Source organism: Lepidochelys kempii, chromosome 9, assembly GCF_965140265.1.
Source record: "Lepidochelys kempii isolate rLepKem1 chromosome 9, rLepKem1.hap2, whole genome shotgun sequence".
NCBI classification, from domain to species: domain Eukaryota; kingdom Metazoa; phylum Chordata; order Testudines; family Cheloniidae; genus Lepidochelys; species Lepidochelys kempii.
In genome coordinates, this window is record NC_133264.1 from 59,067,593 (window position 1) to 59,094,728 (window position 27,136).

Consider the following 27,136-nt stretch of genomic DNA (forward strand, 5'->3'; position numbering starts at 1 on the left):
CTCAGCAAACCGTCACTGTATGTCTCCTGGGTGCTGGCAGACGTGGTACTGCATTGCTACACAGCAGCAGTTAATTGCCTTTTGGCAACAGACAGTGCAGTATGACTGGTAGCCGTCATCGATGTAGTCCTGTGTGCTCTTTTAATCGGGCGCCTGGGCAAACATGGGAGTGACTCAGCCAGGTCATTTCCCTTTTAAGTTTTGTCTCGTGGCGATTCAGTCCTACCGGCAGTGCACTGTCTTTTAACCTCCAGCCGCCAGAAGATGATGGCTAGTCATCATACTGCACCGTCTTCTGCCAAGCACCCAGGAGATGATGATGGCTAGCGGTCGTACTGCACAGTCTGCTGCCAGCAAGATGTATAAAGATAGATGAAGTGGCTCAAAACAAGAAATAGACCAGATTTGTTTTGTATTCATTTTCTCCTCCTTCCCTCTGTGAAATCAACGGCCTGCCAAACCCAGTTTTGAGTTCTATCCTTGAGGGGGCCATTCAGTTTCTCGCAAAGCCACCCTCTTTGTTGATTTTAATTCCCTGTAAGCCAAACCTGTAAACCATGTCGTCAGTTGCCCCTCCCTCCGTCAGGGCAACGGCAGACAATCGTTCCGCGCCTTTTTTCTGTGCAGATGCCATACCACGGCAACCATGGAGCCCGCTCAGATCACTTTGGCAATTAGGAGCACATTAAACACCACACATATTATCCAGCAGTATATGCAGCACCGGAACCTGGCAAAGCGATACCGGGCGAGGAGGCGACGTCAGCATGGTAATGTGAGTGATGAGGACATGGATACAGACTTCTCTCAAAGCAGGGGCCCTGGCAATGTGGGCATCATGGTGCTAATGGGCCAGGTTCATGCGGTGGAACGCTGATTCTGGGCTCAGGAAACAAGCACAGACTGGTGGGACCGCATAGTGTTGCAGGTCTGGGACGATTCCCAGTGGTTGTGAAACTTTCGCATGCGTAAGGGCACTTTTATGGAACTTTGTGACTTGCTTTCCCCTGCCCTGAGGTGCAAGAATACCAAGATGAGAGCAGCCCTCGCAGTTGAGAAGCGAGTGGCGATAGCCCTGTGGAAGCTTGCAACGCCAGACAGCTACCCGTCAGTTGGGAATCAATTTGGAGTGGGCAAATCTACTGTGGGGGCTGCTGTGATGCAAGTAGCCCACGCAATCAAAGATCTGCTGATATCAAGGGTAGTGACCCTGGGAAATGTGCAGGTCATAGTGGATGGCTTTGCTGCAATGGGATTCCCTAACTGTGGTGGGGCCATAGACGGAACCCATATCCCTATCTTGGCACCGGAGCACCAAGCCGGCGAGTACATAAACCGCAAGGGGTACTTTTCAATAGTGCTGCAAGCACTGGTGGATCACAAGGGACGTTTCACCAACATCAGCGTGGGATGGCCGGGAAAGGTACATGACGCTCGCATCTTCAGGAACTCTGGTCTGTTTCAAAAGCTGCAGGAAGGGACTTTATTCCCAGACCAGAAAATAATGTTGGGGACGTTGAAATGCCTATATGTATCCTTGGGGACCCAGCCTACCCTTAATGCCATGGCTCATGAAGGCATACACAGGCAGCCTGGACAGTAGTCAGGAGCTGTTCAACTACAGGCTGAACAAGTGCAGAATGGTGGTATAATGTGCATTTGGACGTTTAAAAGCGCGCTGGCGCAGTTTACTGACTCGCTTAGACCTCAGCGAAACCAATATTCCCACTGTTATTACTGCTTGCTGTGCGCTCCATAATACCTGTGAGAGTAAGGGGGAGACATTTATGGCAGGGTGGGAGGTTGAGGCAAATCGCCTGACTGCTGGTTTCACACAGCCAGACACCAGGGTGGTTAGAAGAGCACAGGAGAGCGCGGTGCGCATCAGAGAAGCTTTGAAAACCAGTTTCATGACTGGACAGGCTACGGTGTGAAAGTTCTGTTTGTTTCTCCATGATGAAACCCACCGCCCCTTGGTTCACTCTACTTCCCTGTAAGCTAACCACCCTCCCCTCCTCCCTTCGATCACCGCTGTCAGAGGCAATAAAGTCATTGTTGCTTCACATTCATGCACTCTTTATTCATCCATCACACAAATAGGGGGATAACTACCAAGGTAGCCTGGGAGGGGTGGTGGAGGAGAGAAGCACCAGGAGGGGTGGTGGAGGAGGGAAGGACAAGGCCACACAGCACTTTAAAAGTTTAAAACTTTAAAACTTATTGAATGCCAGCCTTCTGTTGCCTGGGCAATCCTCTGGGGTGGAGTGGCCGGAGGCCCACCCACCATGTTCTTGCGCATCTGGGTGAGGAGGCTATGGAACTTGGGAAGGAGGGCGGTTGGTTACACAGGGGCTGTAGCAGCGGTCTGTGCTCCTGCTGCCTTTCCTGCAGCTCAACCATACACTGGAGCATATTGGTTTGATCCTCCAGCAGCCTCAGCATTGAATCCTGCCTCCTCTCATCACGCTGCCACCACATTTGAGCTTCAGCCCCCTCTTCAGCCTGCCACCTCTCCTCCCGGTCATATTGTGTTTTCCTGGACTCTGACATTGTCTGCCTCCACGCAGTCATCTGTACTATGTCAGTGTGGGAGGACACCATGAGCTCAGAGAACATTTCATCATGAGTGCGTTTTTTTCACCTTCTAATCTTCACTAGCCTCTAGGAAGGAGAAGATGCTGTGATCATTGAAACACATGCAGCTGGTGGAGAAAAAAAAAGAGGCAGTGATATTTAAAAAGACACATTTTCTAGAACAATGGCTACACTCTTTCACGGTAAACCTTGCTGTTAACATTACATACACAGCATATGTGCTTTCGTTCCAAGGTCGCATTTTGCCTCCCCCCACCATGTGGCTAGCCCCTCACACCCCACCCCCCCAACCCCCCGGCTAACAGCAGGGAACATTTCTGTTCAGCCACAGGCAAACAGCCCAGCAGGAACGGGCACCTCTGAGTGTCCCCTGAAGAAAAGCACCCTATTTCAACCAGGTGACCATGAATGATACCACTCTCCTGAGGATAACACAGAGAGATAAAGAACAGATGTTGTTTGAATGCCAGCAAACATACAGTGCAATGCTTTGTTCTACAATGATTCCCGAGTACATGCTACTGGCCTGCTGTTGTAAAGTGTCCTACCATGGTGGATGGAATAAGGCTGCCCTCCCCAGAAACCTTTTGCAAAAGCTTTGGGAGTACATCCAGGAGAGCCGCGAATGCCAGGGCAAATTAATCATTAACATGCTTGCTTTTAAACCATGTATACTATTTTAAAAGGCACACTCACCAGAGGTCCCTTCTCCACCTGGCGAGTCCGGGAGGCAGCCTTGGGTGGGTCCGGGGGGTACTGGCTCCAGGTCCAGGGTGAGAAACAGTTCCTGGCTGTTGGGAAAACCGGTTTCTCCGCTTGCTTGCTGTGAGCTATCTACAACTTCATCATCATCATCTTCCTCATCCCCAAAACCTGCTTCCATGTTGCCTCCATCTCCATTGAAGGAGTCAAACAACACGGCTGGGGTAGTGGTGGCTGAACCCCCTAAAATGGCATGCAGCTCATCATAGAAGCAGCATGTTTGGGGCTCTGACCCGGAGCGGTCGTTTGCCTCTCTGGTTTTCTGGTAGGCTTGCCTCAGTTCCTTAAGTTTCACGCGGCACTGCTTCGAGTCCCTGTTATGGCCTCTGTCCTTCATGCCCTGGGAGATTTTCACAAAGGTTTTGGCATTTCGAAAACTGGAATGGAGTTCTGATAGCACGGATTCCTCTCCCCATACAGCGATCAGATCCCGTACCTCCCGTTTGGTCCATGCTGGAGCTCTTTTGCGATTCTGGGAGTCCATCATGGTCACCTCTGCTGATGAGCTCTGGCCAGCGTGGCAAGCTGCAGGTGACCATGCAAACAGGAAATTGAAATTCAAAAGTTCGCGGGCCTTTTCCTGTCTACCTGGCCAGTGCATCTGAGTTGAGAATGCTGTCCAGAGCGGTCACAATAGAGCACTCTGGGATAGCTCCCGGAGGCCAATACCGTCTAATTGCGTCCACAGTACCCCAAATTCGACCCGGCAAGGCCGATTTAAGCGCTAATCCACTTGTCAGAGGTGGATTAAGGAAATTGATTTTAAGAGCCCTTTAAGTCGAAAAAAAGGGCTTCATCGTGTGGATGGGTGCAGGTTTACATCGATTTAACGCTGCTAAATTTGACCTAAACTCCTAGTGTAGACCAGGGCTTAGAGACTAACAAATTTATTTGAGCATAAGCTTTCGTGAGCTACAACTCACTTCATCGGATGCATTCAGTGGAAAATACAGTGGGGAGTGATCTAGCTGTTGGAGACCTGCCCTGGCTTAGAATCCAGTTGTGCTCTTTTTGGGGAAAGGGAGATTCATTATTTTTAGAAAGTACATTTTTAAAAAGTACATTTGATTCTAATAAAGATGGCCAAGAGACAGGGCTGGTGGACGCTGCAGGTTCCCTGCACAGCCTTGCCAATGCACCTCCCCAATCCTGTCTTTGTGGCCTTTCCAGTGACCCCTGCTATACCAGTCCTGAACTGCTACCTAGTTTTACCCACTAGCTAAGTGCCCAACTTCAGCATCCTCTGCTAGTCCAGTCCCGGAGAAGATTGTCAGTCATCCTGTGAATTGTTAGCTCTGTAATGTGGGCCGTGGTCTAAGAGAGACTAGTCCAGGAAGCCATATCACTTGTAACCCGATCAATCTCTTATGGTGTATGGTTAGTATGCTAAAATACTCTGTCCCCAGTTCAGTGGTGGGGGGAACAGTCTAGCAGGGGCTCTCTTAATGTACTGGTTCAGCAGTTTTATTACCGTGGAGCCCAGGTGAAGTTAAGCAGAAGCCATAATCTTAAATGTCAAACATTTAAAATGGGAAAAATAGCCTGTATGTTAGTAAAACTAAAAAATGCTCCCTGGATGCTTTTAGAGAAACAGTCCCTAGCATTTCTCTGTTAATGGAGCTAGAGGTCTCTGGACAGTACCCGTGCCAATTTGCAGCATGAGTGTTAGAAACTACAAGACTACTCTCCAGAGCTTGTTCCCATCTACCCCACCATCTTGTGCCGCAGAGGCAGAGAGTGGTGGTGGTGAGGATACTGAGCAGAGAGAACCACAGGGTGAATATCCAGCAACATTTCCAGTAGTGAGGTCTGAGAACATGGACAAGTCTGGTAAAGGAACAGGGGAGGCCCTGTAACTTGAACCATAGTGGATATGTCTGCATTGCCACTGGGAGCAAGTCTGCCAGCCCTGGTCCACAGACTTGTGCTGGCTGTGTAGCTGTTGTGGCTCAGGCTCTCAAGCCCCCCCACCCCGCCCAGGCCCAGAGCTTGAGCTCTGGCCCAAGCTGCAGCATCTACACAGCTGTTTCAGCATGCTAGTGTGAGACTATGGACCCGGGCTGGGAGGCTCATTCCCAGCGGCAGTGTAGACACACCCTTAAAAGTGGGCTAGAAAGCACGGTATGGGTCAGCCTGCCCTGAGTTACTCCTGGGGGCATTCTGCGCCCAAAATTTTAAAAGTCTGCAAAATTTTGCAATTTTTATTTGTCAATCAATAAATGTGGAGGCTCCAGCATGGCAATGGGAGCCCAGGCACAGAGGTGGGAGATCACCCTGCAGCCCACCCTCCACCCCAGACATGGACTCGGCGGTAAGGCTGCACCTGACCCTGACACATTGTAAGGGTCAGGCCTGCCCCAGAAACACCCCAGGGCCCCGCCCCACCGTGCCAATCACACTAGCTGTATGGAGGCAGGCAGACTCAGTCCAGCATGATCCAAGTGTGGAGGGGCTTAGTGTGGGGAGATTCAGGTATGATGGGGTTCTGTTTGGAGCAATCTGGGTGCAGGCGGCTTGGTGAGGGATCTGGGTGAGGGGGGATCTGGATGAATGGGCTTGTTGGGGGTGGTTCTAGGTGCAGAGGTACTGGGACTCTGCAGGGGGGTCAAGGTGAAGGTGGTTGGGGCTCATGGGGGGTGTCTGAGTGCTGGCTTCATGGGGTGGGTCTGTGTGCTGACTTGGTATGGCTCAGTGGGGTGTGGGTGCAGGGAGCTTGTCAGAGTGGTGCAGGTAGGGTGGGGCTTCTGGGGTGGGAGTTCAGTTGCAGGTGGCAGTCTGGGTGCAAGGATGGGGTGTGGATGCAGGAAGGTGGGGCTCGGTGGGGGGGTTCTGGGTACGGGGGTGAGGTTTGGTGGGGCGATCTGTGCCCCCTCCCCCAATAGCTCAGTGACCCTTCCCCCCATAGCTCAGGAGCAATGGAGGCAGGAAACAGAGGGGTGTGGAGCTTCCTGCAGCTGGAGAGGTTTCTGGGGCTGGATTTGACCTAGTCCTGGCTGCTCCTTGCAGGGGAAGAGGAAGTCCCATCCTCCCCAGCCCAGCTGGGACTAGCAGCTGGATAGAAGCCACTGGCCGGGGCATCCCCAGTCCTTTCCCCCAGTGATTAACGCCTCTGCTAGCTGCTTCTGGCACCTGAAACGATGCACGCACACTGCTGGGGAGTGGCACGTGACTGCTCTTGCGGCTTCCCTTTGCTTCCCCGTCAGAGAGTAAGTTTTGTGCGGGGAAGCAAAGAAATCTGTCGGGGACATGAATTCTGCACGCGCGCAGTGGCACAGAATTCCCCCAGGAGTAACTGAGTGGTGGCCAATTACTTCTGCCTGCCTGGAAGACTTATTGTGGCTGTGCTCCAGGTGTTTACTGTTGCATTGCTGATGCTCTGCTCACAGACGCTAGCTCCAAGCATGACAAGGAGCTGGAGATTGCTGCCAAAGAGAGCAAGGCCCTGGCTGAGAAAAAGTTATCTTGATTTATTGTGTGGATGACTCAAAGTGGGCAGGACTGTAGGTCAGCTTTTGTGACAGGGCTTTGAAAGTGCAGAAGGATTTTCTTCACAGCTTTGCTTTTTATTGGATTGTATCCTGTAAGAAAGGCACCAGCATTCCTTGTTCTGCTAGAATTCAGCATGCTCCTAAACCTCCTGGGATATGGGCACCCAAACTTTGGCCAGCCAACGGTCACATGGACAGTGTTCCAGAAGTTGGAGGTCTGCCTTTAACTTCCATAAAAGGGAGAAGATTGCAGCTGCCCTTCCCTTTAGTGCAGTGGCATGAATATCAGGATCAAGATATTAAGGCTTATGGCCCATGAAGCTTGCAGCTTCGTCTTAGATATTGGGTTATTGATATTCTTTCTTTCCCTTTAATGGGCTTCTAGATGGGTGACTATTGTTACCCCCACTTTACTGGCGGGTGAGGGGGTGGGAAACTGAGGCACAAAGCAGTTAAGTGACTTCCCTGCGGTCACACAGCCCGTTAGTGGCAGAACTGGAAATAGAACCCAGGTCTCCTGACTCCTGTTGTGTGGTGCTGAGTTCATTGTGCTGTCCTGCCTCTCAAAGAGAACTCTAGGGGTTGTGCTTAGGTGACTTCTGTATTAACATGCTTTCCACAGCAGATCTGAGCCAGCATTCAGCCTGGATTCTTACAAAGTGGTGATTTCCCCTTTTCCTTTTCTTGCTGTCTCCTTAAATCAGCCTTGTACATATGAAGAATTCCTGGGATAGGAAAAATAGGACTTTTCTGCAGAGGCAGTGCTGGGAATGTAAAAGTCCCATGCACTAGCTGGGGACAGCAGTTTCCCTACAGCAGCTTGCATTTCCTCCATTTATATGACAATGTGGCAGATACACATGAGCAAGGAAAGCATGTTTCACATTAATTTCATGGGCCCTCCTTTCCATGGGGGGAGGAAGAAAGCCATTCCTACCAGCAGCTTAATTCCCACCCCAATGACTCCCTCGCTGGTGAATTTTCTGGAGGGGGAGGAGTGTTTAAAGTTGCACTCCTCTTCCTCTGAGCTGCATTGTTACACTTCATTGGGGATATACACTTCTCGCATGTGCAAGCTATGAGGTGGATTTCAACCATCAAAACTAAATGGAGACTGGGTGGGGGTGGGAGTGGGATCCAGCCCAGGACAGCAGTGGTTTGATTGCTGTCCTTGAAGTAAGGCCAATGCTGAGTACTTTGGCTTTATCTGTTGGGTGTCGGAGTTCTTGGGGGAGTTCCTAGCAGCAGGAGTCCAGAGCGCCAGACTGCTCACTTTTAGCCAATCAGCTGAGACTGCCTACAAAGATTAGCTTGGGCTTGTAGACCTCCATGGTGGGAGGAAGGCGGGATATGTCTCTCCAAGGTAGGGCTGAGGTGCATTGGCAGGGGGAAGATTGTGCTGCAGTGTCTCAGTATTGTGCGGAGACAGAGGAGTTTTAGGCACTGGACTGTCAATCTGCCACCTTTCAGTAGCAGCAAATTCACTTAAAGTGTTTTAGATTTGCAAGAGGCTAATGGCAGCTGAATTTGTGTGTTTAGCTGCTCTGTACTTCCCTCTGCTGTTCATCCCTGGGCCACTCGAGCACAGTCTCTCAAGCCACCAGAGGCCATGACGTCTGTTTTGGTGTGGGACAAGACCAGCAACCTCATATTTAACATTTCAAGCTGGACATCGAGCCCAGGTTTCCAAAGTCCCATGTAACTGATCAGATACTCTGTGTGTCTTGTGGCTGGCTCTCACGTTGCTGCTCCTGACCAGTGGGGCTAGTTGACAGCCATGCCTTAGTGCTCCTTCTTTTAGTCCAGACAAGATGGATGCCATGCTGCTGGATGGGGGTTGTGGAGGGTGCAGGGGGCAAAGGTTGGGGATAACAACTGTCTTGTCTCCACTTGGGGATGTTTAACTTCCTGAATGTTTCCTTGCAGAGATGAAGCTTCTGGCTTTTGCTACCTAAATGACGCTGTCCTGGGCATCCTGAGGCTGCGTCAGAAATTCGACCGCATCCTCTATATTGACTTGGACTTGCATCATGGGGATGGTAAGGCCGCCATTTGGGCTGCTAAGCAGTCCTGGCAGGGCAGTGCTTTGGGGAAGCTTTGCGGGAGCCAGGATCGCTGAGGGGCTGTTACTGCAATAGAGATTGCCCACAGCAGTTTGAAGATAAAGTGGCAGGTGGGCAGGCTTTGTGCCTGTTTGTTTGGGTTTATAAAATCATATGAAAAGCCCCAGTGCTGCACTCTTGACACCTCAGCCATAAAGTAAAAATACACTTCTTCAAACAAAATGTACACAAATGAACAGCCTCATCTCGCCCCATTACTGCTCTTGCACAGATTCCAAGTCCAGAGGGGACACCTGTGATCACCTAGTCTGGGCTCCTGTGTAATGCAGGCCACTGGACTACCCCTGCAGAACTGCTGTTTAAACTAGAGCATAACTTTTAGAAAAACATCCCTGCTATTAATCAACTACAACTAAGGGAAAGAAAGCAGTTCCGCTGCCCCATAGAAGAAGGGTGATGAGAGCTGCTCTTCAGGCTGTGAAAATAGATGAGATTTGCATCATGCCCTGAAGTTCGGCAGATCCAGGCTACTTTGGACTATTTAGGTGTGGGGGAAGAGGCTATGCTGCTGAGGGCTCCTCTAGAAGAAGACCCTGCCAGTAGATCCTTCTCTTTAACACTAAGGGGACTTGAAATCAGAAGATGCACTAGAGCTAAACTCCAGCAGTACAGCACGAGGACTGAGAGGTTCTCTTAAATGGGAGGGGCCAAACCACTCAGAGCTTAACATGTCAGAGCCAACACCTTTACATGATTTCCAGAAACCAGTGTAGATCTAGGAGCTCTGGTGTTCTGTCTTGATACCCTGCATAGCAAGTGGGATGCTGCAGTCTGTACACACTTGGCTTTGCTAGTTGGTTTAAGGTACACTCCCATGTTGAATGCACGGTGGTACCCTCAGGTCAAGGTAATAAACATGTGGATTAGTGGCATCCAAAAAAGTCCCAGCCTTCTAATGGAGTTGTGAAACAGCTGTCTTGATTGCAATGGCTGGGGATCTAGCCAGATCCTAAGACGGCAGATACGCATTCAGAGGGACAGGTATAATTCTGGCCAAATCTTTTCATTGTTTTCCCCAATCTACCAGTATCATTGCAGTCTTCAGTGAGTTGAGCCTTTGTCAGCTAGGCCAGATCCAGGCCCCGATCTCTACCTGACCCCTGGTAGAGCACATGACTGATTCACTTGGGTTGATATAAGTGAAGAGCTAGGGCAGGCTGGGGTGTCATCAGCGCCATAGCCCATGTCTCCTCGCCAATGCTGCTGGTGGGAAGTGAAGAGTGGTGAGGCACTGGGGCCCTGCAAACAGACTCATGTATGGAGGAGGATGTCTAGAGTGCAGCTTTCACAAGCCAGAGGTGCTAGCTCTCATCTTGCTGTAAAGCAGGGGTTCTCAAACTGTGGGTCAGTGGGTTAGGACTCTGTTTTAATGGGATTGTCAGGGCTAGCATTAGACTTTCTGGGGTCCAGGGCTGAAGCCCAAGCCCTGCTGCCTGGGGCTGAAGTTGAAGCCTGAGCCCCACCACCTGGGGACAAAGCCAAAGCCCAAGGGCTTCAGCCCTGGACAGCAGGGCTCAGATTACGTGCCCGCTGGCCAGGGCTGACGCCCTTGATCTTCGGCTTTAGTGCCTCCACCTGGGGCGGTGGGGCTCGGGTTTTGGGCCCCCCAAACCGGGGCAGCAAGCTCAGGCTTCAGTCCCCACTCCTGGGGTCATGTAGTAATTTTTGTTGTCAGAAGGGGGTCACAGTGCAATGAAGTTTGAGAACCGCTGCTGTAAAGAATGGCTTTTTCTCCACTTAGCAAGGTGAGGTTCCCTCAATTCACTTAGGCCCAGGTCTTTAAGGTATTTAAGCACCTAACTCCCATTGATTTTAGTAAGAGTTTAGGTGCCTAAATACCTTTGAGCACCTAGGGCTAGTTGCTGACTCGTGTTAGGAGATGCCTTGTATGGCTCTCCCAAGTCCTGGTGCTTGCTCTGTATTATTAAAACACAAGGCCCTGTGGTGATGTTCTGAGCAGTGTTGGAATATTAAAAACAACAAGCTCTGTATTAACAAGCTCTAATTCTATTAAGCCATTCCGCCAAGGGTCTCCAGCAAGAGGATTTCCTCACTGCCCTTTGCCTTCCATACAGGACGCAGGACTGTGTCATGGCCAATCCTGGGGCTTAATTGCTTAATGTTGTCAATGCAGATTTTTGGTGTTGCAGCAATCCATACTAAATGATGATTCTATAAAACAAAATCCGGAACGGGCCTTGACTGAAGCTGCTCTCTGCATTGGGGCCATTATTTCAACACTTTTTAACATTTCCTGCTCTCCTAATTTTTATGGTGTGTTTCATTTTGGTCCATTTCCCCCCCACATTTGGTTTGTGTTAAGTCTTCTGCAACTTCTTTCCCAGTGTCTATGTATATTAAAAAGAGACTTGGTGAACTGGAATGCTGCTAAAAGGGATGGACCATTAACTCTGGTTATAATCAGGGACAGGTTTATCCCGGGGCACCCTAATTCTGAGCTGCCAGGCTGTTCTCTGCTCTTCCAGTCTGAGCAGACAATACCAGTGCTGCTGACTTTTGCAATGATTTGTGATGTGGAGATGCATTCACCAATGATTAGGTTGAGACCAGTAAAACTCATTTCACTTGTCATCCACGCCACATTTGAACTCGTCTCCATTTGTTAAGGATGGATTTACTGTGTCATGTCTGCCTTTTGCGCATTCTCTCCCTTTCCCCCTACTGCTTGTTTGAGGTGAGCTCTTGTGTTTTCTTTGTAATGTGTAGTTTATGTGAGTAAGTGACACCTGAGTTTCTTTCTCTCTCCCTGTTAGGTGTGGAAGATGCCTTTAGTTTCACCTCCAAAGTCATGACTGTGTCTCTGCATAAGTTTTCACCAGGATTTTTCCCAGGTAAGCAATCTTATTATGGCTTCACTAACTAGCAGTTTCTGCGCTTGGGTTATGTCCTGTCCCCTTCACTCTTTCCAGGTTTCCCACCACCCATCTGTGTCTGAATCCTCTCTCTACCCAGAAAACAATATAAGAGGAGCCCATACACTCAGTAGTGCACTTCCTCAGCCTCTTCCCGACACTATACCTCAAGGGCACAGCCACTGCTGGGTCCATTCCACTGTGCTGCCGCTCTCTGCCTGGGCTGGTGTCCTGCTGTGTAGCAGAGAAAAAAGTAGAGCATCAGCAGTGCTTGAATGAGCCCAGAAGGAGCACTGAGGGCAACCTCACCCTCTGTATACCTTTAGAGGGGAGAGGGGACAATGCGATGAGATGCAAGGCATCCTTTGCTTGTGCGTTTTTCAAGAGAGGTAGGCGGTGAGGCTCTAACGTGGGAATCTCTAGAGCTATGTCTTCACTTACTGCAGCGTGTCGAGTACAGACACTATATGGCACAGTGAAAGGCTCTGGCAGTGAGGAGACAGCGGGGACACTATGCTGCTAAAAATAGCGGTGTAGGCATGTGAGGCACTGCTTGGGCTGTACACAGCCCGTGTCGAATATCTACCGTGGGGGTTCAGGCATGTAGGGCACTCTAACCTTCTTGTCTAAGTCCTGTCTCACCGTCTCTACATTGCTAGTTATACCCATGCTAGCTGGGTGGGCAGTGTCTGTACTTTACATGCCACCGTGAATATAGACATACTGTATGAGTTAGCCTGTCAATGGCTAGGGAGGGCTCTATTGGCACTTGTGAAAGCTTTGCAGGACTCTGTCAAGAAACGTCTGCAGTCGTCCTCTTTACCTGCTTTCAGCTGTGATATGATTAGATGTATAGAAAGAAAAGGAGTACTTGTGGCACCTTAGAGACTAACCAATTTTTTTGAACATAAGCTTCCGTGAGCTACAGCTCACTTCATCGGATGCATACTGTGGAAAATACAAAAGATGTTTTTATATACACAAATCATGAAAAAATGGGAGTTAATCACTACAAAAGGTTTTCCCCACCCCACTCTCCTGCTGGTAATAGTTTATGTAAAGTGATCACTCTCCTTACAATGTGTATGATAATCAAGGTGGGCCATTTCCAGGACAAATCCAGGTTTTCTCCCCACCCCCCCGCCCACACACAAACCCACTCTCCTGTTGATAATAGCTTATCTAAAGTGACCACTCTCCTTACAATGTGTATGATAATCAAGAAGCAACTCTTACCAGTGTTTTCCGCTTTTTCATGTGACACACTGTTTGCTCCGATCAGAGGTAAAATTTTTAAAATAGCTTTTTTGTTTAAAGGGAACATTTAATGAATTTTTTAGGTTTAGTGTTAAATAAACCTTAAAAGCCTCAATTCATGTCAGCTTTTGTAATTGAAGGAAAATGTAATTCAGACGTCCCCTGCAATGTTGGCAACCCAAACGCAACAGTGCTGTGCAGTAAGTGTAACTGACTATAGAAACCCTGCGTGAAGCTGGCGAGTCTAGTTTTACTGTCTGAGCTGAGTGAAATGTAAAGTCAGTGAAGATCTTAAATGATCAGTGAATCTTTCTAAATCCATTCCAGTTTAGTGTTAGGAAATGATTTTCCATGATACTGACCAAGAAACCTCTTATGACAAGTTTTATCATCACCATATCCTGTTCATAGGTGCTGTGCAACCCATGTAGGTCTGTCCTGCCATGTGCTGAGCCCTCTGGCCCCAATCCAGCAAAGCACTTAAGCATGTACTTAACTTTGAGCATTTGAATAGTCCCATTGATTTCACTGGGATGACTTACGTACTTAAAGTTAAGCACATGCTTATGTGCTTTGCTGGATTGGGGCCAGATATCTCGGTGCCTTGCAGGACTGAGCCTGAATAGTGCATCTCCTCTGAGGTTGTACCTTCACTGCATGTGTGCCAGCAGCATCAAGATGCCTGCGCAGCTCCGAGAATAGCTGTAGGCCTTCAAACCACAGGCCAGATTCTTACTGGTGTTAACAGTAGAGCTAGGGCTTCTGCTTTTCAGGGATTAATAATTTCACTTTTCAGGGTTTATTTTTAGCAACTTTTGAGTTCCATGTTTCAGGGGTTGGGGGGCTTTTTCTTTGTATATACTGTAATGAGGTTGTGTGTGTGTATAAAAATGTCTATATTATGTGTATATCATATGAATATATGTAGTATATGTCTCCTCTCTGCCTCCCAGTGCAAGAGCCTTTTACTGCAGTGGGGAAAGGCTCCAGCAACTCTCAGCTGCCAGAGCCTTTCACACTGCCTCCTCCCATGCCAGAGCCTGTTTTAAATAGTACTACATTAAAGCGCACTAGGGAATGTTTAGTGTGCACCAGGAGGGTCTACACTCACTAATTAATGTGCAATGTGGTGGTGTAATTTAGAAATCACACCTTTGTAGTCTTCATCACTGCTCTGTGTAGACAAGGCCTTAAATACGAGTAACACTTCTGGGTTTTTTATTGGTGTTTGTTGGTTAAACGTGAAAATCTGAAGCCCTGAGTGTAGCTTTGTTGTGGATCAGGCTTCATATTTTTGCAGGCTCTGTCCAATTATTGTATTATGATAATGCCCAGAGGCCCCCACAGGACCCATTGTGCTGGGTGCTGTACAGACGCTTCTCACTGCAGAATTAATTCGGGTGATTGGCATCTGGGTTGGCCTAGCCTGGGTGTGGACAGCCATACTGCAAATCCATACTTAAGTTTCTGTGTCCACACTGGTGCTGGGCTCCCCCGTGTGTGTTGCTAGGACTTCTGGGGGCATGTTGCATGGTGCTTAGCACTGCAGTAACTGAGCTGCTCTCTGGTTCTTTTCCAGTGAATTGTGGGAGAACTTGTCTGTCCTTCAGAGCACATGGGGGGGAATTGTGGGAAGGTAATGGAAGACTATCAGCGTTCAAATGGCCTGCATCATCACGGCAAAGTAGGCAAGTTAGCAGCCCAAGTGAAAGCAGTATTCAGGCTTTAGTCTTTTGCCAGATGAGCCAGCTATCGCCCAGGGAAAGCACCACTGCATTTGGGTCAGAGGTGTGTGCATGTGGATAGGAGCCTGGTTAGGGGCCACAGCTGAGCAAGGGCCCAAGTTCTCTCTGCAGTGAAGACACGCCCATAGTGAGAGACAGTCCCTGCCCTAAAGAGCTAACAGTCTTGCTGGGCAAGCCAGACAGTAGTTGTGAGAAAGGAAATATTATCCCCATCTTACAGATGGGAAGCTGAGTACAGAGAGACTGAGTGACTTGCCTAAGGAAGTCTGTGACAGAGGTGGAAATCAAACCCAAATCTCCCAAGTCCTAACCACTGGGCCATCTTTCTGTCTGTCAGAGTGGTATTTATTATACACCTTAGGGAATATAGAGCCTTAGCACTTGGATAGGTCATTGCTTTTATCCAAAACTTCAGCAGTATCCCTTTAACTGTCTCCCTTTAACATCAGATTCTACCAAAACCCCTTTCACTGTCAGTTGCAGCAACCTGTGTGTAGGTCTGTTCGTACATACTTCCCTCTCCCACTGTTGCTAATGTGTTGAAGTCTCTGAACTCTCTCTGGGGCTGTAGCTTGCAGGGTTTGAAATCTTAGAAGTATCTGCCCCAGGGCAGATACTTCTTGAACAAGGTAATCATAGGTAATCATAGAATATCAGGGTTGGAAGGGACCTCGGGAGGTCATCTAGTCCAACCCCCTGCTCAAAGAGGACCAATCCCCAATTTTTGGGGATAAATGGCCCCCTCAAGGATTGAACTCACAACCCTGGGTTTAGCAGGCCAATGCTCAAACCAGTAACTCAAAAACCTCCCCTGTTGGAAGTAGAGTGCAGACTTCTCTGAAGGTGTGCTGTGCATCAATTCTTCCCATCCTGTGGAAGACATCTCTGATCTGTACAGCTGCTGTTATTGAGCTCATTTTCTCCTTAGCTGACTGATAGTTTGGGTTTGTTTTTTATTGCTCAGGAACAGGAGATGTGTCTGACATTGGCCTGGGGAAGGGGCGATATTACAGTGTCAACGTACCTATCCAGGATGGCATTCAGGATGAGAAATATTACCAGATCTGCGAGACGTGAGACCCATTTTCTATCTGTTTTGTTTGAACAGAGGATTTCAGAGAACAAAACCTGTACAGATTTTTAATAATCTTTTTTATTATTTAAGTTTTGGCCCCTTTATGGTGTCAGTTTAAAGAGACACAGATATGTTAACTGGTGAGCTCACCTTGTAGGATCCCAAATCCCTATACAGATTGTATATACAGAAGCACTGAACAGCAATGTCATCCACCTCTAGGTGGAAGGGGACAAGCACCCAGTTCAACTGTGTGTGTATTTTGAGGGGCAGAGGGTGTAATTTTAACCAAGCACACTAGGGCAAATATCTACTCTTAGTGCTGTGGGATCTCTAGTGTCCATACAGAGAGGGACATGGTGGAGGACAAGGTTAAGGTTGTTTGCAAAGCATCTCAAGTGCAAAGCTCCATTAAATTTATTTTATCTATCTTGGAAGGATTAAGGACTGAGCCATCTTTTCTGGAATTGGAACGGTTGGTTCTAAGGAGTCTAATTCTGCACCTTCACAGGTGCATGACACAAACCACTAAATCAGCCTCTCTGGCAAAAAATGAAATCCAGAGCCTGTTCTTTTCTAAAGGTGATTAACTTTAGGACACTGCTGCTGCATGCATTTGTATGTCAATCTAATGCTCATGAAAGCCAAGGGCTAAACCAGTTGCTAGCTCAAGACACGTGATAGGAAGTCATTGTGCAAGCTTCCCAATCCAGCTCTGGCAATACATGTTTGTCCTGACCTGTACAGTACCCGACTTCCTCCACTACCTCCATGATTCCAGTCCTGGATCACTTCTGAGCATACTGTGTCAAAATACAAAGTGATTTTAAGAATCCAATAAACATCTACCCAGGAGTAGGATGAGACCATCAGATTTGTTTCTACTTGTGACTCAAGTTGTGATTTAAACCCAAGTTCAAAACTATTCAAACAAAATACATGGAAAATCTAAAAATAAAACTTGTGAAGTCCGATGTGCTAAATGGGAAAATCTTGCATTGGCCTGGAGAGTGTTAAATAAGCTAAAAGATCCCTTCCCTCTGACTTCTTTTCTGAAATAAAACAATGATCATAGAGTCAAATTATCCATCCATTTACAAAGTGGTCATGGTATTTGATTCTGTGACCTCCTCTGACAGTGAATCCTGTAAACTGACTACCCCCTGTGCAAAGTATTTCCTTGTATTCTTCTCATCAGTGACCCCTGCTGGCGAGAGAAGCCCCCTTTCATTGGCGGCCTTTTCCTCTTTGGCAAATAGCTGGCCTCCAGACTTGCTCTTTGGCATTCCCACAGCCAAGCACCAGTAAAAAGTTATGCAAAATCATGCCACTTCCCTCCGTCTTGGTGGCAACTGCCTTCCTCGTCTCTATGGAAACTGTCCCATTGCAGCACAATGATATAAATAAATAAAAAGGAAGTTTTGCTCCTGGAGTCTTAAACCATGTGCACTTTGAACTTGCCTCTCTATAAATAAGAGTACTTGTGTTTGAATGCTTTTGTTCTAGCAGATAAACTCCTATCCTGCTCTTGGGTGGTATGACATATGTATAATTGCCTATTGTTTCTGGAAATTGAATGACTCAGACTCCAATTAAATGTAATTGTTAGTAATAGCCGCTGTGTGGAACAGAGGCCATAGTGTGACATTTGTTTTTTTAAAAGTCTGACATGTCTTTAAAATATTGTAGATAAAGGCAGCCAGAGATGAGACATTTGAGACTGACAACTGCAGAGCTGGATACTCATCTGCAGCAGTATGCTTCAGTCATACACAGTGCAGAGATGTCCAAGAAATCTGTACACACACACTGCTCTGGAAACTTAGGCACTTACCTATTTCCTCCATCAAAAGAGAAAGTTACATGGGTTCTAGCTAATCACTGACTATCTCTTATTCATAAGATCATCCAGAATAGCTAATTTATTTGATCTTCATGAAAAAGGTTCTGATAAGATGATGGGTATCTTCACCTCTATTTTAATATTAACCTTCTGAAGATAAAAATACAGCACCTGAACAACATTACAGATATGGAGAACCATACTAATAAATAATCCAGAACTTGCATTCAAACAGAAATATTTCACAGGATGTTTATTCAAATTGCTGTAGCAGTTAGTGTGGTACATTCACATTTAATGATGTGAGGAGGAGAAATTTAGTTAATTCTCGTCTAACAGAGTCAGTGATGTACAAAAGCAGTAAATATTTGTTCACTGGGTCATACACAGTACATTCCCAGTGCGTAGCATATCACTATTTGTACACGTATGTAGTATGATTATATGTTAGCAGTACATGCTGAGCTGCGGTATCAAGTTTTTCTCAGCATGAGTTTGGGATTGTTGCTTTACTCTTGATTGGAGAAACCACAGTGCAGGTCACCCCAAAAGAGTGATTGTGAAACCTTTATAGCACAGAAACCTTTGTGTGTTTTGTATTTAGTAGGGAAGAAGGCTTAAAATGTTAAAGAAGGGTTGGAACTGCATGTTTGTATTCCATCACTGAAGGTCACGAGCCTTAGTTACTTTGGGCCTAGTGATAACACCAGCAGTTACATTATATAGGATACAAGTATAGAAATCTTAAAATTTCCGCATGTGTGTTGACCATTGATTGCCTGGGGTTAATAGGAAATGGCTGCTGTGGGCGGGTTATTCCATATTTTTGTCCATGTTTCTTGCCCCTTCCTCTGAAGCATCTGGCAGTGGTCACTGTCAGAGGCAGGATATTGGACTAGAAGAACCAGATCTGATCAGGTGTGGTGGTTTCTTCTGTCCAGGCTTTTGAGGGAGAGAAAACTATAGTACATCTTAAAAATGATTTAAGCAAGGTTTTCTAAGTTAGTGCCTTAGTTTGAGGACCTTTCAGGATCAAAACAAGGGTTGAGCCCCCTCTTGAGGAAAGTGGAATCACCCTTTCACAATGGCACAAAATGCCCATTTCTAGCTTTGATGAGTCAAACAATATCAGATCATAAACCATCTGCTGGCCTAGAATGAACAGTCAATGAATGTAAGAGAGGTGGGTGCATGGAGAGGAGAAAATATTTTCGTGGCAGATTGACTTTTTATTAAACAAGACACCTGTTTAAAGAACTTCAGATTTTGGAATGTTAGGCCCAGTCCTGAGGAAATGGGATCAGACGATAGAGAGTGCACGTGAGGCAGATGGAATGTGCATTTATGGCACATCTCTGTAATTTATAGTTTGAAGTGTTGTTGTAGGCCTGTTGATCCCAGGATATGAGTGAGACAAATAGGTGAGGTAATATCTGCTATTTGACTAACTTCTGTTGGTGGAAGGAACAGGCTTTTGAGTGTCAGAGCTCTTCCTCAAGTCTTGAACAAGTAACCAGAGTGTTGAAAGTAAATACAAGAGGGGCAGGTTGTTAAGTATAAGGGGTTCATGCAAGCTGTATAAGACCACTTAAAATGAAGTGGGCAATTAAGACTTAGCAGGTGGGAGACCAATTGGTGTAATGAGCCATAAAACCAGTGTCTCTGTTAAATCCATGTTTTTAGTGTCCAGCCAAAGTTATGAATTTAAGTTCTCAGGCTCGTCTTTTGAAGGTTTTGTGCAGGTTTCCTTTGAGGATGCGGACTGAGAGGTCGGATATGGAGTGATCGCTTTGTGAAAAGTGTGTACCCCGGGTGACAGGATGGTCTTGTCTTATCACTTTTCTGTGCGAGTTCATTCGAGAGCATAGTGTTTGGTTTTACCCACATAATTATTGTTGGGGCATTTGATGCACTCGAGGAGGTATACCACACAGTAGTGTAGCCGGGGCGGGGAGCGGGGCAGCGGCCGCTCCCCCACCGAGCAGAAGTGGCACCTTTTTAATTCTTCGGCGCCTTTTAAATTTTTACTCACCCGGCGGCGCTCCGGGTCTGGGGCGGCAGGTCAGGGGGGGTGGAGATAAAAAAAAGGCGCCACGCCCTGATACTCACCCGGCGGCGCTCTGAGTCTTCAGCAGCACTTGGGCGTCAGGCCCTTCACTCGCTCCGAAGACCGGCATTGCGGCGGCGGGGAGGGAGGGTCCTTCGGTCCTGAAGACCGGAGCGAGTGAAGGACCTGACGCTGAAGTGCTGCTGAAGACCCGGAGCGCCGCCGGGTGAGTACCAGGGGGTGGTGCCTTTTTTTAATCTCCATTCCCCCTGTTTTTTCCACCTGGCCACGCCACTGATACCACATATTGTGATAGGCATGTGTAGGACCTATGGCTCTTGAAAGTGTGTGCGGAGGGGGAGTATGATCATTGTAGCAGTGGATATATAGCTGCAGGTTTTGCATCTGTTGTTCTGATAGTCTGATGCTGCTTTGAAATGGTGTGTCCTGGTGATGATGAGTGTGAGGATGTTGAGTTGCTTGAAGGCCAGAAGAGGAAGTTTGGGAAAGATTTCTTTGTGGGTATGCTCCCCATCAAATATGGGTTGTAATTGTTTGATACCCCATATGGGTTCTAATGTGGGGTGATAGGTAACAACTGGGGGTGTGCAGTCAGTGTGTGTGTGTAGCAGTACTGTATTGCATCAGGTTCTCCTCTGGTATTTGGGTCGCCTGTTCCGTGATGTGTTTGTGACGGGTTCAGTCACAGAGACTCCCCTCGAGACTGTCACTCGATGAGCTGGGATACCACTGAGAACAATCCTCCTGCCAGAACATGCGCCCCTCCACTCCTATCTTGCTGAGTTAGACACTCCAGTCAGCTCCAGCACAGACCCAGAGGGGTTGGGCCATGCCTCTCTGCAGTTCTCTGAAACTGAGATTTACTCAGCCCAGGAGCTTCTCAGTTAACAGGGACTTCCCCAGCACCCAGTATTCAGCCTTTCTGGGAGCCTGAACCCCAAATAAATCCATTTTACTGTGTATAAAGCTTATACAGGGTAAATTCATAAATTGTCTACCCTCTATAACACTAATAGAGAGATATGCACAGCTATTTGCTCCCACAGGTATTAATCACTTACTCTGGATTTATTAATAAACAAAAGTGATTTTATTAAGTATAAAAAGTAAGATTTAAGTGGTTTCAAGTAATAACAGACAGAACAAAGTAACTCACCAAGCAAAATAAAGCAAAAGCACGCAAGTCTAAGCCTAATACATTAAGAAACTGATTACGAGTAATATCTCACCTTCAGAGATGTTCCAATAAGCTTCTTTCACAGACTAGACTCCTTCCTACCCTGGGCCCAATCCTTTCCCCTGGTACAGTCCTTGTTAGTTCCAGCAGACATCTCAGGTGGTAAGCAGGGGTTTTCTCATGACTGGCAGCCTCCTTTGTCCTGCTCTACCCCCTTGTATAGCTTTGGCACAAGGCGGGAATCTTTTGTCTCTCTGGGTCCCCATCCCTCCTTCTACACGGAAAAGTACCAGATTTAAGATGGATTTCATTATCAGGTGACATGGTCGCATGTCACTGTAAGACCTCTAGTCTCCATTCTCCATGGGCTGGCCCACACATACACAGGAAGGCTTTCAAGTAACTAAGGCCATTTACAACTGATTGTTTCTGGAACATCCTTAATGGCCTCCACTTAATATATTTACATCAGTGATAAAAGTTTCTATCTTATTCTCCTAACTCCAGATATAGAAATAATACATGTAAACAAATAGGATGAACACACTTAGCAGATTAGAAGCTTTCTCATGACACCATACAAGGGGGTGGTTAGCCTAAAGCATATTCCAGTTATGTCATATTCATAAGCATATTTCCATAAAGCATATGGAATGCAACATCACAGTGTTGATCTGCTTCTCTGATGGAGTGGGCTTGTTTGATGAGGGCGGTTTTCAGTGTGTTAAGGTATGTACCCCAGACTTTCTCCTCAGAGAATATTCTGTGGTTTCTGAGTGCCTGGCTGTAGAGAACAGATTTCTAGAGGTGTCTGGGTCAGTGGAAGTAAGTGTGGTGATCTGTGGGGTTCTTGTATATGGGTATCTATAGGGTTTCATTGTTGAAGCTGATTGTGGTATCCAGGAAGTTGATGCTAGTGTGGGTGTGTTCTAGAGCGAGTTTGATGGATGGATGATGGATGGTGGTAGTTGAATTGTAGTGGAAATCTGAGGGCGTTTAGGTCATCTGTCTAGTGGATGAAATTATCATTGTTCTATTGTTGGTGGCCCATGAAGAGGTTGGCATATTGTGGAACCATCCTAGTACCCAGGCTGTTCCCATGGAAAGTTCCCACAGACTAGGCCTATGTCTACATTTAAACTTGTGCTGCTGTAGTGCGTCAGTGTAGACACTCATTACAGCGATGTGAGGGGGTTTTCCCATCACTGTACTCAATCCACCTCCCTTGGAGGCAGTAGCTAGGTTGACAGAAGAATTCTTCTGTCAATCTAGCAGTGTCTACACCAGGAGTTAGGTTGGCTTAACTAGGTTGCTCAGTGGTGTTTTTTTTCCACACCCCTGAGTAACATAGCTAGGTCGACCTAACTCTTTAGTGTAAACCTGGCCTAAGACATACCAACTCAAAGCAGCACTAGACCTTGTCAGAACAATAGATGCAAAACCTGCAGACATATCTCCACTGCTATGATGATCTATACCTCCCACAACACACCTTTCAAGAGCCAGGATATTAGACTAGAAGAACCGGGGTCCTACATGTGGCTATTGCAACATGTGAGTGAGTGTGAAACTTCACAACATGGGTGACACCAGACAATCACTACGGTCTCAAATGAACTCACAAAGGAAAATGATAAAAGACAAGAACAACCTTCTCTCGATGGGCAAATACATTTCACAGAGCGATCACTCTATATCCAACTTCTGAGTCCTCATCCTCAAAAGAAATCTGCATGACATCTTCAAAAGATGAGCCTGGGAACTTAAATTCATAATTCTGGCTGAATGCTAAAAAACCATGAACTTAACAGAGACGCTGGTTTTATGGTTCATTACACCAGTTTGTCACTCACCTTACTACCTGCCAGCCCTTAATTGCCCATTTTAAGTGCTCTCCGACAGCATGTGTGAATCTGTCCCACCTTGTATTTAGCTTGGACACTCAGGTTACTTTCTCTAGATCTAAGGTAGAGCTCTGTGTGCTCAAAACTTGTCCCTTCCACCAACAGAAGTTTGTACAATAAAAGACATTTTACTTATCTCATCTGTAACTTATCACATGGCTAGTGGTCCTGATTCACTTTGCACAAGTGGAGCCAGGTGGGGAGAACTGGGTTCTCCCCTCCAAGTGTGGTGTGTGTTCGTAATATAAACATAACTGTGTAAAATACAAAGTAATACTTAAATAAATACATGCCTCCAGGGTTTAAATTCTCAGAGATTATTTTGCAGAGCCCCCCACACCCTCCCCATTTGGGGGCTCTGGGCTTCAGCTGCAGGGCGGAGGGTCTTAGAGCTTTAGCCCCAAAGGAGGGAGGGTCGGGGGCTCAGGGTTTAGTCCTGTGGGGGTGGGGTGGTGCCCAGGCTTGGGGCTTCAGCCGCATGGCAGGCGCACCAGGGCTCCCGTGGGTTTGAAAATATTTTCCGGAGCTCTGCTTCAGTGGGCTCCAGCTGAATTTAAGACCTGCATACTTCTGCTGTTGTATTGCAAAGCTATGTGATAAACTGCATTTATCCTGCACCTTTGATCACCTCCACCAGCTCTTTACCCATGAATCCCATCTCATCTGGGACTGCTTATCCTTTCCTGTGCCTAGGCATAGATCTGCCACAAGATTGAGAGTGTCTGGAAACATCCAGATTACAGACACTTAGTGTAGACCATGAGCATTATGGGTCTGAAATTGACTGATCCCATATGCCAAACGGTTGCTAACGGATGCAGAAGGTAGCTGCTGCTCCTGTTAACTGTGATGCACACTGAAGTGTAGGAATGACTAAAAGAACAAGCATGATACCCTGTGCCCATTCAAAGACCATCTGTTTTCAAGGCTTTCCATGAAATAATGTTGGGATTAGGCAGGAGCCACACCTGCTGCTGCTGTGAGGAGAGGAGACGTGCTAATACAGACAAGAAATGGCCGGCTGAAATGAAGTGACCAGGCCGCCTGATTTTTATGCCTGACCTGTTTTAAACACACTTTTTATCATTATTATTTCTCAAGTTATTGTCCCAAGCAAAACCACTGCACTTCTCCAGTCAGCCTGCCTCCTCCACTCTTCAGTCCCTGCCATCTTACTCAACACACCTGATAACCAGGACTTCCATCAGTCAAGAGGTAGAGGGAGGGCTTCTAGAAAGCTCCCCTGAGATCTTAGAATAAAGCTAATGACAGGCCAGGCTTTGAAAGCAACTGTGGAGCATGTGGGAGGGAAATGGAGGATCTCTATTTAGAAGAGTCCAAATTCAGGACCTGGACATCAGGATGGGGTACAAGCAATGCAGCTCCCATAAAGAGAGAGGTTTATTCAGGGTGCAGACCCAACAGGTAGGAATGGGAGCACTGCTTGAATGCTGGACTTGGCATCTGTTTGGGGGGTAGTCTTGGAAGGTCAGGTGCCTACGCTTGTAGGGATTGCACTCAGCAAAGCACCTGCAACAATTGCAAGATGTCTGGTCCACCATCTGGATTTCTTTGAGTTGATCTGGTTTTCATCATGCAACAAGACACTGATTCTAAGTGCTTGGCCAGACTCTGTAAAGTTGACATGATTAAAAATATACTGCCCTGCAAAAATAACGACTGCAACAATGGTAAGATTTGCACCTAAACTCTACAGAGACCACGGCATTTGAAATGAGGGCTGAAAACCCAGACCCAAGCTTTCATTTCTTTCTGGCTTGAACACAGGCCCTGGTTCTAATGGGGAACTTCAGTCACCCTGACATCTGCTGGCAGAACAATACAGCAGTGCATAGACAATCCAGGAAGTTTTTGGAGAGTGTTGGGGACAACTTTCTGGTGCAGCTACTGGAGGAACCAGCCAGGGGCCGTTCTCCTCTTGACCTGCTGCTTACAAACAGGGAAGAATTGGTAGGGGAAGTAGAAAGGATGGCAACCTGGGTAGCAGTGACCATGAGATGATTGAGTTCAGGATCCTCACAAAAGGAAGAAAGGAGTGTAGCAAAATATGGACCCTGGACTTCAGAAAAGCAGACTTTGACTCCGTTAAGGAACTGATGGGTACGATCCCCTGGGAGGCTAATATGAGGGGGAAAGAGGTCCAGGAAAGCTGGCTGTATTTTAAAGAAGCTTTATTGAGGGCGCAGGAACAAACCATCCCAATGTGCAGAAAGAATAGCAAATATGGCAGGCGACCAGCTTGACTTAACAGTGAAATCTTTGGTGAGCTTAAACACAAAAAGGAAGCTTACAAGAAGTGGAAACTTGATCAGATGACTAGGGAGGAGTATAAAAATATTGCTCAAGCATGCGGGGGTGTAATCAGGAAGGCCAAAACACAACTGGAGTTGCAGCTAGGAAGGGATGTGCAGGGTAACAAGAAGGGTTTCTACAGGTATGTTAGCAACAAGAAAAAGATCAGGGAAAGTGTGGGACCCTTAATGAATGGGGGGGGGAACCTAGTGACAGATGATGTGGAAAAAGCTGAAGTACTCAATGCTTTTTTTGCCTCTGTCTTCACAGACAAGGTCAGCTCCCACACTGCTGTCCTGGGCAACACAGTATGGGGAGGAGGTGAACAGCCCTCAGTGGTGAAAGAACAGGTTAAGGACTACTCAGAAAAGCTGGACATGCACAAGTCCATGGGTCCAGCTCTAATGCATCTGAGGGTGCTGAGGGAATTGGCTGATGTGAAAACTGGTGGCGATCATGGGAAGGTTCCGGATGATTGGAAAAAGGAAAATATAGTGCCCATCTTTAATAAAGGGAAGAAGGAGAACCCAGGGAACTACAGACTGGTTAGCCTCACCTCAGTCCCTGGAAAAATCATGGAGCTGGTCCTTAAGGAAACCATTTTGAAGCACTTGGAGGAAAGGAAGCTGATCAGTAACAGTCAACATGGATTCACCAAGGGCAAGTCATGCCTGACCAACCTGATTGCCTTCTGTGATGAGATATGGATATGGGGAAAGCAGTGGATGTGATATATCTTGACTTTAGCAAAGCTTTTGATACGGTCTCCCACAGTATTCTTGCCAGCAAGTTAAAAAGTATGGATTGGATGAATGGACTACAAGATGGATAGAAAGCTGGCTAGATTGTCGGGCTCAACAGGTAGTGATCAACAGCGCAATGTCTAGTTGGCAGCCAGTATCAAGCAGAATGCCCCAAGGATCAGTTCTGGAGCCGGTTTTGTTCAACATCTTTATTAATGATCTGGACAATGGGATAGATTGCACCCTCAGCAAGTTCATAGATGACACTAAGCTGGTGGGAGAGGTAGGTATGCTGGAGGGTAGGGATAGGGTCCAGAGTGACCTAGACAAATTGGAAGATTGGGCTAAAAGAAATCTGATGAGGTTCAATAAGGACAAGTGCAGAGTCCTGCACTTAGGAAGGAAGAATCCCATGCACTGCTACAGGCTGGGAACTGACTGGCTAAGCAGCTGTTCTGCAGAAAAAGACCTGGGGATTACAGTGGATGAGAAGCTGGATATGAGCCAGCAGTGTGCCCTTGTTGCCAAGAAGGCTAAAGGCATATTGGGCTGCATTAGTGGGAGCATTGCTAGCAGATCAACAGAAGTGATTATTTCCCTCTATTCGGCACCGATGAGGTCACATCTGGAGTACTGCATCCAGTTTTGGGCTCCCCACTACAGAAAGGATGTGGACAAATTGGAGAGAGTCCAACGGAGGGCAAGAAAAATGATCAGGGGGCTGGGGCACATGACTTATGAGGAGAGACTGAAGGAACTGGGCTTGTTTAGTCTGCAGAAGAGTGGGAGAGGATTTGATAGCAGCCTTCAACTACATGAAGGGGGTTTCCAAAGAGGATGGAGCTAGGCTGTTCTCATTGGTGGCAGATGACAGAACAAGGAGCAATGGTCTCAAGTTGCAGTGGGGGAGATCTAGGTTGGATATTAGGACACGCTATTTTACTAGGAGGGTGGTGAAGCACTGGAATGGGATACCTAGGGAGGTGGTGGAATCTCCATCCCTAGAGGTTTTTCAGGCCTGGTTTGACAAAGCCCTAGCTGGGATGATTTAGTTGGGGATTGGTCCTGCTTTGTGCAGGGGATTGGACTAAATGACCTCCTGAGGTCTCTTCCAACCCTAATCTTCTACGAATCTTTGATTTTTGGGACTTTTGTGCTGGTGGAAGGTGC

At 47.1% G+C, this 27,136-nt stretch overlaps 2 protein-coding genes across 7 annotated transcripts in view; one reads left to right on the forward strand and one right to left on the reverse strand.

Moving 5' to 3' along the window:
* Nucleotides 1-27,136, forward strand: part of HDAC8 (histone deacetylase 8) — a 127,262-nt gene that overhangs the window by 38,260 nt on the left and 61,866 nt on the right. For all 6 annotated transcript variants that reach the window (XM_073360604.1, XM_073360606.1, XM_073360607.1 and 3 more), the window contains 3 exons: nucleotides 8,772-8,884; nucleotides 11,743-11,820; nucleotides 15,808-15,916. In XM_073360604.1, coding sequence (XP_073216705.1) covers nucleotides 8,772-8,884; nucleotides 11,743-11,820; nucleotides 15,808-15,916 — 300 coding nt within the window. The remainder of the gene's footprint in view (nucleotides 1-8,771; nucleotides 8,885-11,742; nucleotides 11,821-15,807; nucleotides 15,917-27,136) is intronic.
* Nucleotides 2,677-27,136, reverse strand: part of LOC140917533 (uncharacterized) — a 204,297-nt gene continuing 179,837 nt past the window's right edge. Inside the window, exon 2 of the transcript XR_012160881.1 lies at nucleotides 2,677-2,702. The gene's annotated coding sequence lies outside the window, so the exon portion shown is untranslated. The remainder of the gene's footprint in view (nucleotides 2,703-27,136) is intronic.